At 42.4% G+C, this 21,000-nt stretch overlaps 1 protein-coding gene and 1 pseudogene across 8 annotated transcripts in view; both read left to right on the top strand.

Moving 5' to 3' along the window:
* AKAP13 (A-kinase anchoring protein 13) overlaps nucleotides 1–18,443 on the top strand; it is a 336,318-nt gene extending 317,875 nt beyond the window's left edge. For 6 of the 8 annotated variants that reach the window (XM_029575496.1, XM_029575493.1, XM_029575494.1 and 3 more), the window contains one exon: nucleotides 1,407–3,527. In XM_029575496.1, coding sequence (XP_029431356.1) covers nucleotides 1,407–1,598 — 192 coding nt within the window. In that variant the 3' untranslated portion in view covers nucleotides 1,599–3,527. Of the gene's footprint in view, nucleotides 1–1,406; nucleotides 3,528–8,725; nucleotides 8,787–16,375 lie in introns of those variants that run through there. The other 2 variants (XR_003852464.1, XM_029575495.1) reach the window with 2 other exon arrangements.
* LOC115074747 lies at nucleotides 17,644–18,443 on the top strand (annotated as a pseudogene).
* Nucleotides 18,444–21,000: the final 2,557 nt, after the last annotated feature.

The following is a 21,000-nucleotide window of genomic DNA, read 5'->3' as shown; positions in this document are numbered from 1 at the left end:
CTTCTTCTGGCAACGAATTCCAGAGCTTAATTGTAAGTTGAGTGAAAACGAATTTTCTCCGTTACCTGTACATACCCAAATCAGTCCAGACTCCTGGTTTTGCCTCCGTGCCAGCAGATGGAGACAGAGAAAGTTTCACTGACACTGTACATAACCCAGTGTGCCACCTGCAGTCCCACAGTATTTTTTTTTGTCTCTAGCAGATTGTAGATGGGGTAAAACCTGCAGTCTGGAGAGAGAGAAAAAAAGATTAAAAGACAAAATTTCTGGATCCTCCCAATGCTACTTGCTAACTTCACAGAATGCCCCCCCCCCCCAGTCTTTATATTATCTGAAAGAGTAAACAACCGATTCACATTCCCATTCTAGTCCTCTCATGATTTTGTAGACCTCTATCATATCCCCCGTCAGCCGTCTCTTCAAACTGAATAGCCCTAACCTCTTCAGTCTTTCCTGATAGGGCAGCCATTCCATCCCCTTTATCATTTTGGTTGCCCTTCTCTATACTTTCTCCAGTGCAATTATATCTTTTTGAGATGTGGTAACCGGAACTGCACACAGTACTCAAGGTGCAGTCTCACAATGCTGTGATATAGAGGCATTATGACATTTTCCGTTTTATTCACCATTCCCTTCCTAATAATTCCTAACATTGTTTGCTTTTTTGACTGCCACAGCACACTGAGCCGATGATTTCAATGTATTATCCACTATGATGCCTAGATCTTTTTCACTCAACACTCAATTAAACTGTGGAATTCATTGCCAGAGAATATGGTTAAGGTAGCTAGTGTAGTTGGGTTTAAAAAAGGTTTGGATAAGTTCTTGGAATCAATAGGGAATAACTACTGCTTGTTGCTGGCATTAGTAGCATAGGATCTATTTAATGTTTGATTACATGCCAGGTATTTATGACTTGGATTGGCCACTGTTGGAGACAGAATACTGGTCTTGATGGACCCTTGGTCTGACCCAGGATGCCATATCTTATGTTCTTATTTTAAGTTTTATCATTTTCGCAATGTCGCTCACAAAGATATTGAATAGAAGCAGTTCCTGTGGCACTCCACTTAACACCGTTCTCTCTTCAAAATGGGTTCCATTTACCATTACATGCTGTCTCCTATCAGCCAATCAGTTTGTATTCCACCACCTTGGTGCCAGGTTCCAAGCTTCTCATTTTATTCACAAGCCTCCTAGGCGGGACCATATCAAAAACTTTGCTGAAATCCAAGTAAATCACATCAAACGCTCTTTCTTGATCCAATTCTTTAGTCACCAAATCAAAAAAATCAATCAAATTTGTGGAAAACAAAATCCCTGGGGGAGGCAAGGTGGTGACGTGAGGCAGGGTTTGTTTGCTGTACCGTGATTTCCTCTTTGTTTTCCTTACCATGTCTTTGAAGCATAAAGGGAAGATTCGGATGTTGCTCCCTGACACCCCTCTCCCCAGGCAGCAGTTTATATCATCTTTCATGCCCTGCACATCAGCACAAACTGGGACTGGAGGCTCCACTGCAATTTCAGATGGGGGAGTGCTCGATTTGCCTGAAGAGGTCATGTTCAGCCCCGAGGATCTTCAATTGCTGCCTGCATAGAAACTTGCCGTTCAACTGCCATCGGAGATGCAAAATGATGACATTTTGTCCGTGCCTGCTTTGGAGGGGGCTGTAGGTGGCTCGGAATTCAAGCAGTTGCTCTTTTTGGCGCTGCTCAAGGAATCCAGAGGAGAGAGCTTTGCTGCCCGCTTGTCCTCCTCGCCGATTGCCGTTCTGGGAGAGTCTTAGCCATCGTCTGAGCCTGTATTGATAGGTGGTGTGAGGTCGGCTCTGCAAGGCTCCTCCAGTGAGTTTTCTCTTTTGACTACCAAGCCGGAAGTTGTAACATTGGACGTTATCTGGGACCTACTAGTTGGCCTTGGTAGTTCTTTGAAAGACTCTAATAATAAAATTGACCTTCTTGCCAGTAAGTTTTAATCAATGAAGACAAACTGTGACTCCCAAATTGCGCACTATTCAGGAGAAGATGATTAATATGGAATTTATTATCAAGGATATGCAGGCCTTTACATTGTCTGTGGTTAAGGACTCTTATCACTTTGACTCGACATGTGGAGTTCCTGGAAAATCAAGTCAGACATTTAAACCTTAGATTCCTTAATTTTCCTAAAGTGATGGGGAAAACTCAATTTACCACATAAAAAAAATACTTTGTAGATGTTCTTCAGTTTGACTCTGAAAAGACTCCTTTAATCAACACTTTTTCCTTCCTGCTAATCTTGTTGTTAATGCTCAGCTAGTTTCCTTTAACAGTGCTAATAATTTATCTAAATTTCTAGAAGTTCAGGAGTTGATATAATTGAGCGATCCACGCTGTTAGTTTCATTTATTACAGAGCATGTTAGTGAAGTAATGAGAAGATTTTTAAGAAATCTATCCTCACGTTTTCTGGAACAAACGATTCGTATTTTTCCAGATTTTGCTCAGACTACACAGGAAAGAAGGAAGAACTTTATTGCCTTAAGATCTAGAGCTACCTCTATGGGTTGTTCCTTCGTTTTGAGATATCCTTGTAAATGTATTAGAGATTGTGATAATTGTTAAGTTTTCTTTCTCCCTGAACAACTAAGGTCCTTCTTAAATTCTAGAAGTTTGCCAACAACGTCCATTGGTCCTCAGTAGCACAACTGTTTGGATCCCTTTATAATAGAATATGCTGTTTTGTTTTTTTTTTCACATAAAGCCAGATTTCCTGGTCATTTCTCTGTAATATCCCCATATTTTTGCCACCTCCCCTTCTAGTGGTTTTTCTTCTTTGGAGACGATGAATATGTTTATAATTTGCCTTTTGTGAATGATAATATTTTCTTTTTGTATGGTAATACATATTATTCTATTTGTTTATCTATATGCAAGCATTTGCCCCCCTAAAGGACCTCTGCTTTGCCGGGTTTGTCAGGGCCATGGCTGAAGCCATTCCCTTCTGACTCCTCACGGAGGAGGATGCGCGACATAAGATGTTGAAAGTAACTCCAATTTGTTGACGCTCCTAAGGAAATAGTGGCGGTTCCCATCCATGACATCTTTAAGGATCTTCTCCTTCAGATGTGGGGAACACCCAATCTCCATATCTCCAGTCAGTAGGAAGCCAGAAGCCACCTATTTGGCACAGTAGGCCTTGGGATTCGAGAGGCGTCACCTCCCTCACCAATCTGTGGTCGTGGAGTCTGCCCTCAAGAAGGCCAAACGCTCCCGCAGCCATGCCTCAGCTACTCTGGGGCAAGAACATAGGAAGCCAAACAATAAAATCAAGGACTATAAAGCAATTAATTATAATAGTAAAAATATACTAATAAAAAGAAGAAATATTTCAAAATAGTCTATGAATAGAACAGCAGCCAATAATCAAAAATGTTTTTATTTACCTTGGTTTTATTTACCTTGGTCATTCTTTTGTTATCTCATTGTTAATCTCTCTTTTGCCTTCTCTTCATTCCAAGTTGCATTTTATCCCTGTTTTATTGTAACTGCTACCTTATTCTTATATCACTTGTTAATGTTTTTAAGTTATTAAGTATTTATTCTGTTGTCACACCTTGTTATTTGTAAACCGGCATGATGCGACTCCCATCGCGAATGCCGGTATATAAGAAATTTAAATAAATAAAATAAATAAATAAGTATATAAAATTATATAAATTTCCCCAATATCAATAAAATATTTCAAAATAGCAGACACATCAAATAACACCCAATAGTTAAAACTAATAAGGATAACAAATCCCCACTTTCCTTACCTGGGAACTTTGATTTCCAATCACCCTGAGATTGCCATGGATTAGAGCGTGAGGCTGGGAGGGGGAAATTTCTCCTCACATATAAATATTACTCCTGGGGGAATTCTACGCAGAATTCCCCTCCTGCACAGTATTTGCCAAAAATGGAGCAGGCCCCAGTGTGCCTCGAGTGGAGCCTGTCTCACTTGCCACGAAGATATTGCAGAGTGAGTCTGCATGCATAGTGAGAGTGAGATTGTGTGTATAGGTAGGTTTTTGTGTGTGTGTGTTTAAGACTGCAAGCCTGTGGGGGCTGAGAGAGAGCATGTATGAGAGTGCGTGGATGTGGGTGCACTGGAGAAGGTACAGAGAAGAACGACCAAAATGATAAAGGAGATGGAACAGCTCCCCTATAAGGAAAGGCTAAAGAGGTTAATAATATTCAGCTTGGAGAAGAGAAGGCTGAGGGGGGGATATGATATTTAAAATCATAAGAGGTCCAGATCGGGTAGATGTGAATCAGTTATTTAATCTTTAGGATAATAGAAGGACTAGGGGGCACTCCATGAAGTTAGCATGGGGCACATTTAAAACTAATCGTAGAAAATTCTTTTTCACTCAACGCACAATTAAACTCTGGAATTTTGTTGCCAGAGGATGTGGTTAGTGCAGTTAGTATAGCTGGGTTTAAAAAAGGTTTTGATAAGTTCTTGGAGGTGATGTTCATTCACTGCTATTAATCAAGTTGACTTAGGGTACAGCCACTGCTATTACTGGTAACAGTAGGATGGGATGTACTTAGTGTTTGGGTAATTGCCAGGTTCTTATGGCCTGGTTTTGGCCTCTGTTGGAAACAGGATGCTGGGCTTGATGGACCCTTGGTCTGACCCAGTATGGCAATTTCTTATGTTCTTATGCTTGTTTACACACACAGTTGCTCTTTAACGCACGCACGTACACACACACACACACACACACACACAGATGCTATTTCGCACACATACAGATGCTCATACACATGCTCATTCACCCACATACAGATGCACACCCCCCCCCACACAGATGCTATTTCGCACACACACAGATGCTCTCATACATTCTTTTTCATGCATGGATATGCTCTCACACACATCATATGCTGTCTTATACATAAACATGCTCACTCACATATGCTGTCTCCCTTTTTTTTCCCCCCCTGTGGGTGCATAAGCTCAGCAGAGAGCAGAACCAGAGGCCTCTCGTTTTCTCTTGCTGTGCCTGTCTTCTTTGCCTCTACCAGCTTGCATGGCCTCCTTTCTTCACCCCCAGCGTGGCTTCCTCATTTTCACCGCTGGCAGTCAGCATAACCACCTCCTTATCTTTGCCACCTGTGGGATGGGCTCTACCAGCGGCCAGCACGGCTTCTTTATTTTCGTTGCCAGCGGGTGGGCCAGTATAGCTGCCTCCTTATTTTTACTGCTAGAAGATTGGGCTCTGCCAATAGCCTGTGCAACCTCTCTTCTTCACTGCCAGTAGGGTTGGACTCCACTGGTGGCCCACAGGGCCTCTTCGGTTTCTTCTATCCTACAGGGCTCTTCTTTTTAGCATGTTAGATGATTCTAGTGACAAGGTGAGTTGGCTGCCTGAGGAGCATTCTAGGTGACATATTTTATCGTTCCAAAATTGTGCCGCTTGAGATGGCCGCCTTACCCTACCGAATTATAGAATCAGCTCTAGGCTTGAGCTCCATTACCCAGAAAGCTCCATTATTTGAAAAATAGCTCTGCATGGATGTCACAATCAAGCACTTTGGTTTCGCCTTGCATAAACGCCATTCATTTACAGATGCTGATGCGCAGTTTTCCTCTTCTCTTTTGAGCAGCACTGGCAGAAAAGGGGCACAGTAACAGATTGATACTATATTTGAGGCATATGTTGTAGTGAGCCCACTCTCCAAGAACTTGTAGACTTCAGAGAGAGGTTTTGGAAAATCAGATCTATCAGTGAAAAGGAAGAAGTATATTTATTTTTATTTAATATATATTTCTATACTGGACTTCACGAATAGAATTCACATCAGGCCGGTTTACATGGAACTTAGGGGATGAACAAGTGTAACCGAAAACGAGAAGGCTGAATCAAGCAAAGTTACATAAAACAGGGGCATTGAACTTGGGGGCTAGAGTAGCCAGGAAGAAAGGTAGAGCGGAAAAGCAACAAATAAATAATATATAACTGGTTATGAGATTGGTAATTATCTCATTCCTTAGGCTGAGTTCGAAGTGAAATTGCCATACTGGGTCAGAGCCCTTGCTCTGACCCAGTATGGCAATTTCTTATGTTCTTAAGGGATAAGAACATAAGACTTGCCATACTGGGACAGACCAAAGGTCCATCAAGCCCAGAATCCTGTTTCCAACAAAGGCCAATCCAGGTCACAAATACTGGCAGGATCCCAAGGGGTAGATAGATACCATGATTCTTATCCCAGGGATAAGAAGTGGATTTACACCTTAATAATGGTTTATGGACCTTTCACCAGTAACTTGTTCAAACCTTTTTTTAAAGCAGCTACATTAATAGCTTTCACCACATCCTCTTGCAATGAGTTCCAGAGCTTAATTATGTGTTGAGGTAAAAAAAAAAAATACTCTCATTAGTTTTAAATGTATTACTTAGTAACTTCACTGTGTGTCTCCTGGATGGATTTAGGTTGAGAGGAATGAAAGTACCCATGCGTGCTCTGCACCTGCTTTCATGGGTTAAAGTGTCCCAGCAGTGGGTGTGCCAGATGGACTTTTCCATCCCTGTCTTTCATATAAAGGCAAAGAAAGACAAGACTCTATGAAGTTTACACTGAAAATAATTCTGCCATGAGAATGGGAAAATGCAAAACATGGGGGAGGGCAATTTTGAATCTCGCCATGGGACTGCAAGCTCATTTTCACAGGAAACGCCTTGCTGAGTTTTCCTTTGAAAATGAGGGCCAGCAGGCACAAAGCATTTGTTTATTTGCACCTGCATTGAAGCCAGAAAGTGCATGCCACTGAGTGTATGTTCCCTCCCCCCCCCCAATCTAACCCTATCCAGTTTTATTTGCAAAATGGAGAGAGTAATTTCCAGGTTCTGGTGGCCTGGTTTGGCCTCTGTTGGAATCAGGATGCTGGGCTTGATGGGCTCTTGGTCTGACCCAGCATGGCAATTTCTTATGTTCTTAATCAAACTGTTTTTACACAGCCTAAACACTTGTTTATCCACATAAAAACATGTGATTATTGCCCCCGTCACCTCAGTATCTGGACAGGATGGTTCCGCCAGTATCACAGTAAAGGAGAGGCCTATGTTAATGAAGAATTTGAAGATTGTTTTGCGCAGAAATGGAAACTGAAAGTAAATGAGACTCTCTTACTTGTTGGCTTCATAAGTTTGAGTAGTCATTGTATTCAGAGCTGCTGATGAAAAAGTGTCTGCAAATTATGAAACTGCAGAGACAAATGTGGAAGATTATGCTTGCTCGGTCTCTGGAAATAATCAAATGGCCAAACAAATCTACAGTGCAGATGAAACTGGATTCTGAAGATATTTACCACTCAACTCTCATTCGTTGCAATGAGAAATCCACATGTGGGGTGAAGATGAGTAAGGAAAGGCTGATTGTCTTCATGCATTGCATTAACAAATGTGCATGAGTATTGGTTTTGGACAGAGAGATGACATTTTGGTTGTGGTTCCTGTTTCAGCTTATAAAGTGAGTCCTCTGGAAAGTTCTGGGCTGTGCTAAGTGACAGTGGAAGAGTTATTCTGCTGTACCCAAATACCAGGTGGCTGAGGTCACAGCAGCAGTGGTATCTCTCTCTCTCTCTCTCTCCTGCATCACGGTTGACTGTAACACCTACCCCATAAACAAGGACCAGTTTAACCCTGCAGCTCCCATCTTTGAAGAGCCATCAGTCACATCCCCTTATGCAATGTTGTCTTCTACCCTGGATGGTACTTGAATGCTTCAGAAACTGCAACCATTACATTGTGTATTTTGTGCACATTGAACAATAAACAGTTGCACTTGATACAGTTGTGTTTGTTTCTTTTTTAAACTATAGGGACAATTCCATTATCCATAAATATCCAATATCTGGAACACCATGGTCCCAACTTTTTTCAGATAAAAGGTGCTGTACTGTTCTGCGCTTGTATTTTTGACTTTGCTGGTCATGTGGAGTAGTTCAGCTCTGCCCATGGCATTTTCCTGCTTTGCTTTTACTTTGTCATTTCCCTAATAAAGCAATGGACTGATAACTACATTGCTGCTTGGACTCCTCAAAAGATTGAATTTCAGTAGTGAAGAGGAGTTGAGACTTTGATAGCTTCTGTGCTCTTTGCTGGAATTTACAGAACAGTGTCTATCGAACATCACATCTTTAGGTAATCTTGCTTCTTATATAAAGTTATCAGACTCACATAAAGATTGGCATCTCCTGAATCTTTTGATACCTATAAAGACTTAAAATGTCATTTTTAATAGGCCTTATCTTTTATGTAATCACCGGAGCGGAAGGATGGAGGGCTGCTATTTCCAAAAAAAAATAAAAATAAAACAAAACAAAAAAATAAAAACAGGGGTGGGTAAGAGTATGGGGCAAGGGGGTGGCCTGCTTGTTACAGCGATTGCTACCCCTAATTGAGCTGGATGTCACTTGATGCAGATACAGAGCTGCTCTCTAAATTGGGTGGAGGGGAATTAGGGCTGGAGGGTACTGGAAGCCAATAGTAACAGGTGGGAGAGAGAAAAAGGGAAAAAAAATGGATAAAGTGCGTAGCTTGCTGGGCAGACTGGATGGGCCGTTTGGTCTTCTGCCATCATTTCTATGTTTCTATGTAATAAAGACTTAGAATGGCATTTTCAATAGGCCTTGTCATTTATGTAACATCATGTACTGTGCATCTGAAATATTGCCTTTCTGCTTGTTGCAGGTTTCATTTAGAAAGAAAGATGGGAAGAAAAAGAATAAAGGGAGCCATTGCCAACCTTCTGGTAAGATTCATAGAACAAGTTTTGGGTGAAGATACGCGTCGATATTCTAAAACCCACTGGGTGGGTAAGATACCTGGCTTATTTTACACAGATATTTAGCCAGCTAGTTGGGTGGCTAAATATTTGGCAAAAACTATGCAGAGTCAGGGTTACCTGACAAAATTATATAGCCAATTGCCACAGAATATGGTGCTAACTATCTAAATTTGAAAGCCTGTCCAGAAATGCCTCCAACCCAGCCCATTTTTTCCCAGGCTAAATGTATGCAGCATGTGATTTTAATTGCACAGATTATTTAGCTGGACTCTCTTCTTGCACAAGTAAATTTACTTGGCTAAAACCCAATTTTAGCAAAGTAAATCTTTTCAATATTGAGTCAACGCTCCAGTATATTTTATGCAATACAAATCACACACAGAAGTTGATAGGGAAGACAAAGCAGTGCAAGATTTTCACTGATCAGTGGAAGTATGTGATGTATCGGCACTCAGTCTATTAGATATTTGGAGTATGTTGCAATGTTATTTGTTTTTGTTTTGTGGTAGTGTTGAGGAAGGGTTGTTTTTGTGATAACCTGAAGTGTTAATCCTTAAGTTCCTAAAGTTGGCATTTTTAGGATAGCATAATGAGCCCCAGCGATAAACGGCTTACCATGTTCCTAAATATGAACTGAAAGAATTTGGCAGCCATTTAGTGCTGAGAATTCTCGGGCTCCAAAGTGTTAAAAAATCAATAGTAGGATTTGTTAAATGAAATGAGTTATAAAATAAAACATGGTGTGAAAATACTCATTAAGATGACTTTGGTTCATACCTCAGAAATTTGTAAAATTAGGTCAGGGATGGTTTCAGGATGTCCTCAGTGAACATTCTTTAGAAATATTTGCATACATTTGGTCTTATTAGCTATGTTAATTTTCATATTTTGGCTATCCTGAAAATCTGACCTGGTAGGAGAAGCACTGTTAGATAATGCCAGTGGATTTCTGTATGCTGAATCTTATCTGTTACACAGGCTCCTTCTGTCCCTTCACTCTACTGAGTCTTTCATCATGACTTCTTGTATAATTCTCATTGTAAACTTATTTTCTATGGGCTTTATTGGGTTTTTTTTTTTAACCATTTTGTCTCTTCCTTTCCCCTACTGTATTTAAATCCCGATGGGCACACAACTCACAGCAGGAACCCCCCCCAGCTACTCAGGAATCATCCCTTGATCCTAAACCAAACTGCAGCTTCCATCTCATCCTGCTACACCAGTCCAGTCCTCGACAAGTAGCTTCTTTCCCCCTACCAGCAGATGGAGGCAGACAATACTGTTTTCCTCACGCGACATCATCGATACTTCTTAGGGGTGGAGCCATGCAGCAGGAATCCAGTATTTTCTGCTTCCAGTAGATGGTAGGCCCTGGGATCAGACCTTGGGCCAAGCCACTGGTTTCGGACAGAAGGGCGAGCCCGCTAGTGTGCTCCCAATATCTGAGGTGTCTGAGTGAGTTGGAATGTGGGGCACAACCTTTAAGAAAAAAAAAAAAGAAGAGCGTGAGGTTTCTGAGGAGATTTTCAGTGTTTATTCTCTCTTTCCCCCCTGCTTCCGTTCCCCACCCCCACTCCTTCTGCTTAAAGCTTTTTGACAACAACAAAAAAAGCAGCCGGCTCATTTCTTAGGTTGCCAGAGTTTGAGGACCCCCTTGCAGGTACAGTCACAGGGCTGGTTCGGGGGAGCTGGGTGCCATGTTTTTTTCCTGGCCTATGATTCCTGGTCACTGTAGGGGGAAGGAGAGCGCCGACATGCACGCCACTGCGGGGGGCCTGTTGGGTGCGTCGCGCAGTAGCTGAGAAATCTCTGGAGTGCCTCGCCTCTGTTAGATAGGGAGAGGTTCCCGGAGAGTGCTCCCTCGTGTTGGTTGGCCCCTTAGCTGTGGTGGTGTCACGTGGCCATTATCTGGCTCCCTCAGTCCCAGCAGCATTTTATCGGAGGTTCCCGCACAGGCAGGATGCCAGGACTTAGAAGTCTCTGGAGTATTTTGGGGGGGGGGGGGGCTGAGTTACTTCTTTCAGGCCCATTTGCTTGTTACCCCAGGGGACTTTCAGGAATTTTCCCTGGAATTTCCAGTTTTTGCGACAGCCCATCTGTGCTTTTACCAGTCCTGAAGATGGACCATTAGTTCACAGGGTAGAAGGCATTGGAGGTCGTTCCTCCTGCTTTGTCTCTCCAGGTATCCCCAAAGAGAGCAAGGGAGGCTATTGAGGCACCAGGTCCTTTGTCGGAGGGCCCTATGGGGGTCGAGTGACCACGGAGATGTGGATAGCTCTGCTTTCCTGAAGGAGGGGGTGTTCCCTCCGATTCTACAGGTCAGCGCAGTGATCAGTTTGTTCCATAGAGATGAGCTTGGTAGATTAATAGAGCAGGTGCGCTCGTGTCTATGCTCGGATGAGGTAAAGCCTCAGGAGACCCCAATATGGGACCCCATCATTAAGGGGAAGTCCACTACTGCTTTCCCTCTACACTCTGAGATGCAAGAGATGATGGCAGCAGGGATAGCTCAAGGCAACCTGCTGCCTGAGGCAAGACATGAGATGGTGCCCCCCCCCACCATTATCCAAAAGCAGACACTCAAAGATTTATTTATTATTAGATTTATTAAACCACCTTTCACTTTACTCAAGAATTAACGGCCAATAAATAACATGAAACAAATTATATTATTAAACAACAAATGGCAATAAAAAGACATAATAACATAAAATACAGTGCCTTGAAAAAGTGCTCACAGCCTTGTGCATTTTTTTTTATTCTGCCATTAAAAAAATTTGTAATTACTTTTGGAATATTTCTATAATTATTTTTCTCAAGATGAAAGTGTCAACACTCAAAAACGTTTTCTTTCTAGTGTCTGACCAGATAGGCAACGGCACTTCCTCACTAATCATGAGGGCTTTCCGTGCCCTCTGGGCAGCAAAGATCTGAATTGATTCTATAAGATCTAATGTTTTAGCTAGCTCATGCTGTATTGATATAGCTGCAAGCCCAACTCGCCATTCCTGGGTTATAGTGGAACACAGATATGCTTTATCAGCTTTAATTTAGAGAATCTAAGTTCTGAACTTGCAACTCTTACCGGAAGAGTCAAAAGTATGCACAGAGCAGTAGAAGCATTTGGAAAAATGGTAGATAACTTTTTTTTTGGAGTTAAGTCAGCCAATACACGTCTGGAAAGTGTCCTCAATATGTCCTACAAGTCAGTTGTTTCAATGTCATGATGTTTATCATTGGAGAGCATTCTGTCAAGCTCACCACACTTTTGTTGAAGGACTTCAAGTACAGTATTTTGGAGTTTTGGAATATTGTAGAGTAGATCAAATATCCTGCAGTGCTTTCTGAGCTGGAAGAATCATTCATCAACTGACATGATTGCAGCATCAAGAACTTTAAAAAACAAATGTAACTTTGAATTGTTATTTAGGGTCTGTGATGGGGGCATCTCTTGTCTCCTAATTGAAGTGTGCCTTTTTATAGTGAGACCTTACTGGTAAAGCTGGGAAATCGGCATCGATAGTAAGCTCCTCTGCCAGCTTCTGTGCTTTTTTCAAGACATTTTCAAATTCTTCATCAGAACGGTAATTTTGGAGGAATGATTTTGCAGACTCCAATTGTGTTTATTGCTCCAGAAATGTCAATCTCAACTGTCCAGAATGTCCTGCTTACCAGATTTATTTCCAATAAAATTTCATGCCACAGCACTAAGCTACAGAGAAATTTGAATTTGCAGATATTCTTGCAATTCCTGTTCCTTCTGCAATTATTTTGGCTTGAGTGGTATCATCTTCCATATTAAGACATCATTCATCTTCTCAATCTGATTGCGAATAGCCTTTATTACTTCCACATGACTTTCCCATCTTGTGGTGCTCAGTGGTTTTTGGTGTAAGATTTGATGTTCCCAGATATTGCTTTAAAATTTGCCATTGATGAGTGGATACAGAGAAAAATGCATACATACTTTGAATACTACTCAAGAATGTAAAAGCTTCAACAGAAGCAGAGGTGCATCACTCACTACCAAGTTCAATGAATGGGAACTGCAAGAGCCAAAAAAAAGCTCACGGATTTAATTTCTTCACTTGAGCCTATACGTCACTCTTTGCTCCATTATCCTAGGCCTGTCTTGTCATAAATGCAGTTTTAATGTCCATTTCCTTTAATTTCTGAAGCAGTACATCTGTCATCTCAGCTCCGGTACTGTCATCTGTCGATGAATTCCAGACAATGTTCCCTGACACTTAGTACAGAAGTTTCATTTTGTAAAGGTTCTTCTACTGTTACAAGACGCATCATTAATTTGTTCAATATGGCTGATGTCAGGGGTACAGTCCAGAATGATGGAGTAATATTTTGCAGATGTCAGCTATTAAAAAATCTTATTTTTGATTTGTGTGGCCAGTAACTGGTTGATCTCATTTTGAAATATTTTCCCAGATAGGTAGTGTGAGTTTCTTTGGAGTTTATTTTTCTTAGATGCTCCTTAAGTACAGAATCAAGCTCTCCCATCAACTCCACAATTTTAAGAAAGTTACCATTGTTTGGTACAAATAACTGATCCGAATTCCTACGCAGAGCAAAGTTTTGAGCAGCGAGCACTCTCTCAATTGCACTTAAGCCTTTTTAGAACATTTCTCCAGTCATGAGTGCCAAAATCTATTTTCTGTTGACTGCTTTAATCTATGGTTGCCTTTAACCTCTGTTTTGTCTCTAGCTTCTTAGTTCCAGAATGCTCTGCAGTGATGCTTTGCCTTGTCATGATTTGCCAAAGTCCTAGTCACATATTTCCAGTCCTTTGACCCACTGGAACTTAAAGCAGATATCGTGGTGTCATCTTGGAACAGTTTGCAGCAAAAGCAGTAAGCAGCATCTTGGCTCTTTGAGTACATGACCCATTGTCTCTTCATTTTCTTACCATTCGATTTTCCACGCCAGTAAGTGAGTATGATGAAAGCTTCTGTGTAAAGGGTTCTTGTGGAAACCTGAACACTTTCACTTGCTTTGGACCATTTAGTACAAGGAAGTCTCACAGCTTACTGCTTTTTTTTCTGGCTAAAGCCCTGGATCTTCTAAAAATGATGGACAGAATTCTGAGGCAACTGCAACCTCCAGCTCCACCACACTCACAGATGCTGCAGTTTCTTCATCGAGCATATGAAAATATTCATCCATTTGAGATGCTGATGTGGATGCAATGACAGTCGGCTCTACTGGAACATCTGCAAGAGCTGTATCTTCAAAGCTAAGACTTTCCATCTCTGAAGATTCTTCATGACGAGCCTCAGTTGCTTCTGTTGTGGCTTTTTTTTGTTTTGACAGAGCAGCCTTCTTTGCTTCCTTTATCTTTTTATATATTGCGCTCCAGATAGAAGTTTCCTCCCGTCTAGCATACTTGCAGCATTCTGTGTCCACTTATGGATTAGTAAAAGACATGAAACAGAGTAAGATTACATGATCAGTTTTTCAAATGAAGAATAGTCATCCATCCAGCCACAAGTACATAGTGCTGGGTTCTGTATTAGGAGTCACCACCCAGGAAAAGGACCTTGGAATCCTCATGGATTTTGACGACAGCTCGTTGTACGTGTTGCAATTGCTTGGTCCAGTTTAGGGTAGATACGCAAACAAATTCCCAAATGGAATCCAACATCTCCATCTGTCTCTTAAAGGTTGTAACCACTGTTCCATGCAGATTGCTCCATGCAGATTACCCCATGCCTCCTAGGAAGCACAATGCAGTCATATCACTGCTGCTGTTACCATCTATCAAGATTTATATTCCATCCAAAAAAATTGACAACAGCAGAACACAGCATTTATAGGTATAAACCACATAAAACAAAACTCCATATATGAAACAGCCAAGAAAGGGACACACATCCTAAACCAATTAACTAAACACAAACAACCACAAATAAAAAGTGGGGCCAGTGCTTATATCCACAAAGCAGGTTACAATGGAAAACACAAGATCAGTAAAAAATCAATACAAAAAAACAAACAATGATAAATAAGACCAATAAATACATAATTTAAAAAATGAAATTGAGAAACTCCCACCAGTACCAAGCAGTACCAAAACTTCATCCATGACACTGCCTGAGCCCTAATGGAATGAGCCCTAACCTGTTTAGGTAACAGCTACTCAACATCCACATATGCGGCCGTGATAACCTCCTTAATCCAGTAATCTACTGAGGCCCGCGATGTCGGCTCACCCTGTTTATCCCCACCGTCGAGTACAAACAGTCTTCCTAAGAGGTCTAGAAACCTCCAAATTCCTCAAGAGATGTTGCTTGACATCCAAGGTCCACAACAGACAATATTCTTCCACATTTCTCTCTCTGTCCAGTGACAGCAGGGAAATTGATTGATTCAAACCACTATTGGCAAAAAAGACGAAACAGTTTGCAGCTGGACCGCCCCTGAAGTTACTCACAGGAATAGTTCCCTGCAAGAAAGAGCCTACAATTCGGAAACTCCTCATGTAGAACAAATTGCCACAAGAAAAACCGTCTTGTTGGTCTTCGTTGCATATTTTTATGAAGCATTACTGGATGGATGTTCTGGCCAGGGAAGATTGGGCATAAGCCACCGGGGTTCTCTGGGAAGCCTTTGCTTCCACCGTCCTGGTAAGTAGCACTTTTGTACTTCCCACTTGCCAAGGACTGGACTAGTGTAACAGGACGAGATGGAGGGAGAAATTTTATTACCTGTTAATTTCCTTTCCATTAGTCCTCTAGACCAGTCCAGGACTCTCTCAGGAAGCAAGACTCTTTTTGTATCAGAAGCAGCACTGAATTTGCATTCTGCTGAACTTTTTGTTAGTATTGGATTTTTGCTAATACTGTTGATTCCCATTTGGTCTTAGGCCGCAGGGACTTGACTTCTCAGGTTCATTCAAATATTACTGGAAAAAAACCCAAAAACCCTACAAAGAAAGTGTTGGGTCTGATCTGAAGCTCTGTCTAATTTACAGGATTCCTGCTGTAGGGCAACACCCTAAGTAGTGGTGATTATTTATTTATTTATTTATTTATTTATTTATTTAAGGGTTTTTTTATATACCGAGGCACGTTTGCAAAACATCACCTCGGTTCACAATGTAACATAACCTAGCAACAAGCTTTACAATAATATAAATTTTTAACAAGGAGTCGGTAAACAGGGGGTGGTGGAGATAATACGTGGATTATATACATATGTACATTTTTTTTTTTTTTTTTTTAACAATAGAGTTAATCAAAGCAGTTAGGTAGTTGAAGGGGGGTGGGTGGGGTATTAGGAGTAAGAGGGAGGAAAATATGGTTGCCTCCATCTGCTGGTAGGGGGAAACAACCCACTTGTCAAGGGCTGAATTGGACTGGGGTAGCAGGACTAATGAAAAGGAAATTAACAGGTAAGAAAATGTCTCTGTAGCCAGGCCAGTGGGGGTGACCAAGCTGTGTGTGCCCTTATGAACAGTAATGGGCTACAGTATATTGATTATATGTTTTGTTAGTTATTTTAAATTTAGCAAAATTCATGGTTGTCTTTTAATTTTCCAGATACAGCTGAAGAAATCAGCTGAAGAAATCTATTGAGATCACGTTGTTCCCCCCCACCTCTACCAACGGATGGCAGATACATGAACATCTCCGCTTCCCCCAAATCGCCCCTATCTCCATCTTCCCCTCCCCCCAGGGATTGCTCCCCTCAACCTCTATCACCATCTCCCCCTCCCCCAAGGTCTGCCCCCCCCCAATCACCACCATCACCATCTCCCTCTACCCCCCCCCAGACCACTGCCCCTCCAAATCGCCCCTATCACCCAAATCTCCCCTCCCCCCAAGGACCAGCCCCCTCCGAATCGTCCCATCATCCAAATCTCCCTCTCCTCCAAAGCAGGGGCGACAAGGCAATCTGCCACCTGATATGAATGAACTGGCTCCCCACGCCCAGCCCCCCTTTCCCCGCCCTCATCCCACCTCCCTTCAGCCGCTGCCGGCCTGGCCTCTGGAGATATTCTTCCATGCCACCGGCCTGGCGTCCATGGTGACATTCCTCTCCACGACGACAGCCTGCAGCAGGAGCAGGCAGGGCGAAGTGGATGCCACAGTGGCGTTCTGAGAGAGCCGTATTTTGCCGCCTCACCCTGCCTCATTATAGAACCACCCCTGGCCCAAGGACCACTCCCATACAAATCTCCCCTCCCAAGGAGCACCCCCATCACCTTCTCCCCTTTTCCTCTCCCTCTCACCCCCAAGGTCCAGCCCTGTCCCTTTTCCCCCTTCTCCCAAAAAGGCCAGCCCCCATACCCTTCCCTTTCCTCCCCCAACGTCCAGCCCCCGTCCCCTTCCCCTCTCCCCTTCCTCTCTTCTCCTCCCAAGGTCCAGCCCCTGTCCCCTTCCCCTCTTCTCCTCCCAAGGTCCAGCCCCCATCCCCTTCCTCATAAAGTCCAGTCCCCACCCACCAAGATCCAGCCATCGTCCCCTTCCCCCTAAGGTCCAGACCCCATCACCTGCTCCCCTTCCCTCTGTTAAAATTATAAGTTACGGAGCTATGTGGCTGTCGTCCCCAAGGTTCGGATGGCCAAGCAATTGTGACTTTTCCTCCCACCTAATATCGGAAAAATTGAAAAAGACCATTCAAGTATTAGCCTCCTCCAAGCCTTCAATGATCACAGCTGTTCGGACAGTATTGTCTAATACCTTCGGTTTCGGACTTCAGTATTCCTGAGGAATCGAGCAGACTTCTTTCAGCACTTTGTAGACGATGGAATGACTATCAAGGACTTCTGTACACAGGATGTGGATCCTAAAGTCATGGAATGTGATCATATTCAGATAACTTCTCACCTTCTCAAGCTTTGGATAAAACAGTTAATGAACGTCCAGAAGATGTAATATTGCAGCAGAAAGTTAAGGACCTCCGTAAAAAATACTCTTCAATTAGAAAAGCTCTTGCCAATGGCAACTGTTTTTATTGAACCTTAGGCTATGCTTACTTGGAGTCTCTTCTTGGAAATCCCAGAGATCTGTAGACTTAAGGAGATTTTAATACCATGCAAAAATTAACTGGCATCTCCTGGATTTGAGGAAAATATATTTGGTAACTACTTTAATGCTTTTTTTAATGTGATTGAGCTGATTGAAAAAGACCATTTAAGTATTAGCCTCTTCCAAGTCTTCAATGATCAGAGCTGTTCGGATGGTATTGTCCAGTACCTTCAGTTTCTGACTTCAGTATTCCTGAGGATTCGAGCAGACTTCTTTCAGCACTTTGTAGACGATGTAATGACTAGCAAGGACTTCTGTACACAGGATGTGGAACCTAAGGTCATGGAATGTGATCATATTCAGATAACTGCACTTTCTCAAGCTTTGGAAATACCTCTTCAAGTAGAATATGTGGATGAAAATGCCACTGCAATTAATCAGCATAGATTTCCTGAAACAGCTATTCCTTCACTTTATATGCTGTGTACAAGAGCACATTACAGCATACTATATAAATCTGAAGCGCAGTTTGACATTTTTTAAATCTTGTATGTATTTTTGTAGTATGTTTTACCATATGTATAAAATAGACATTTCAGTTTTCCTTAATGATTTTAAATAAATGATTCAGAAAACATTGCTTTTAACATAAAGAGCATCTTGTACATGTGAATCTGAGATTGGGATACTCCTGTTTGTGGTAACTCTGAAAATAGGACTTTGTTCTATACAGCGAGTTGGGGATGATTTGTGATACCTGTGTGAATTCAGACATGAATATTTCAGCTTAAAGTAAAATCTCAAACTAAGGCCTAGATTTATCAAACCGCTATAAATAAAGCAAGACTAACACCCACGATAGAAAAAGGGGCGAGGTTAGAGTAATTTTGCTGGCGCCTCCGAAAGGGCAGCAAATGGGCTGTGGTTGCAATGGCCTGACCTCTTGTACTGTTACATTTCCCCAATTACACTCAGACTTAATGTTTACTGTTCACGGAGGGTCCGAGGTGTGCTGCATGGCATTGTGACACATCTGAGATGCTGTATAACTGAACTCTGATTGTTGACCTTACACTGTTTTGCGACCTGTGGCCCCCTCCCCTCCCCCATGGGGTAGGCATAATAGTGACGTTATTAGGGGGTGTGCAGCCTACATAGATTTCAGGTTGACATAGAGGTTTGCAACTTAATAGAGCGAGGTTGTGCAGGTTCAGAAAAGTGCTGTCAATGTGGGGATGCTGTGATGGATGGATTGGCAAGGACTAGATAATGCTTTAGCTGTAGGGTTAGCACAATTTTTACCTGCACTTTCATATTTTTTTTTTAATGCTTATACAAAGGTACTGTGGTGGTTACGATATACCCCAGGAGAGGATGGGTGAGGAAACCAATGGGGGAATCGGGGGCAAGAAAGAAAAACTGGGTGGAACCTTCAAAACCAGAGAAGCCCCAGGTGATGGGAGAAATTCCTTGTCACTGAGAAGCAATGGGTGAGGGGCAGGGCCAGAGAACAAAGAGGGAGGGACTTCACAGCCTTTACCTCAGCATGGGGGAGGGGACGCCCGGGTGGACTGGGAGGTGGCCTGCAGAGGGGGCCGAACAGGAAGGAGGGACTACTAGAGGCAGAGGGAGACATGGAGGTGGATGGGTCGAAGAAGCCGGAGCCAATGCCGATGGAGGTGGGAGATGGTGGAAACCCACTCAAGGAAACCTGGCTTGCTAATGCCCATATGGGTTAGAGTCTGGTAGAAGGAAATGCCGTGGGTGGCGGTAGCTGTAACTGAGCAAGGCAAGTTGTGCAAGTTTCCCTCTACAGGCTACAGTGGGTGGTGGCAGTAAGGGCTTGGTTTCCATAAGAACATAAGAAATTGCCATACTGGGTCAGACCAAGGGTCCATCAAGCCCAGCATCCTGTTTCCAACAGTGGGCAATCCAGGCTACAAGTACCCAAAAACTAAGTATATCCCATGCTACTGATGCCAGTAATAGCAGTGGCTATTTTCTAAGTCAACTTGATTAATAGCAGTTAATGGACTTCTCCTCCAAGAACTTATCCAAACCTTTTTTAAACCCAGCTACACTAATTGCACTAACCACATTCCCTGGCAACAAATTCCAGAGCTTAATTGTGCGTTGAGTAAAAAAGAACTTTCTCCGATTAGTTTTAAATGTGCCACATGCTAACTTCATGCAGTGCCTCCTAGTCCTATTTTCTGAAAGGGTAAATAACCGATTCACATTTACTGCCAATCTTCTGCAGTCTATAATGTTGCTATCGTGTGAGTGTATAAATGACACTGCAGTTTTTGCTAATAGAAATAAAAAATTAATTTCAACGCTGTCTAAGGATGCTTGCCCCAAGAGAACTCATAAAGCAAAGAAAATATTCAATCAGTCTCTATCTTTCACATTCCACACTTATTTGCCAATAAAGACAGGAACAAGTTGTAGGACTTCTGTATTCCAAGTTATGTCAAATATTTTTTCCTCTCTGGAAACAACACAGATATACCTTTTATTTACAGGTCCTGTGATTAAACACTGTAGCGCCTTTATCTGACTCTGAAAGCTGCACGGAACTTGGTACTGCTTTTTAGATTGCCCATTAAAATGAATGGGAAAATGAAACCAATAAGAAAACTCCACTTGCACAGTTCAAAATCACACCAAACCTTTCAGGTTAGGCTCTAAACAAATGCAACAGTAGCTCTTTGTCTTTTCATGACCATATTAGCTATTTTAACATTTTTACAGCTAATTATGTTTTTAACTTACCTAATAAACATTTTTCCCCAAACCAAGGGTTAGATGCATATTTATATGATCTCACCTGGTGACCACCACCACCAAACCCCAGTTTCTGACAGGTTTCTATTAACTTTTAATTTCCCTACAGGCAGTGAGTAGGCAGCTTCTCTATGACATCACTGTCCCAAGTCTGTGAGGACCCCCTTGGCCGGGGCTTTGATTACAGCCCTGACACTGCTGGCTTAAGCAGGAAGTGGCAGCATTCCCAGCGCTGCTTTTAATTTCCCTACAGGCACTGAGTAGGCAGCTTCTCTATGACATCACTGTCCCAAGTCTGTGAGGACCCCCTTGGCCGGGGCTTTGATTACAGCCCTGACACTGCTGGCTTAAGCAGGAAGTGGCAGCATTCCCAGCGCTGCTTTTAATTTCCCTACAGGCACTGAGTA

The sequence above is a fragment of the Rhinatrema bivittatum genome, chromosome 13 (genome assembly GCF_901001135.1).
Source record: "Rhinatrema bivittatum chromosome 13, aRhiBiv1.1, whole genome shotgun sequence".
NCBI lineage: Eukaryota > Metazoa > Chordata > Amphibia > Gymnophiona > Rhinatrematidae > Rhinatrema > Rhinatrema bivittatum.
This window is presented reverse-complemented; position numbering and strand designations above follow the sequence as displayed.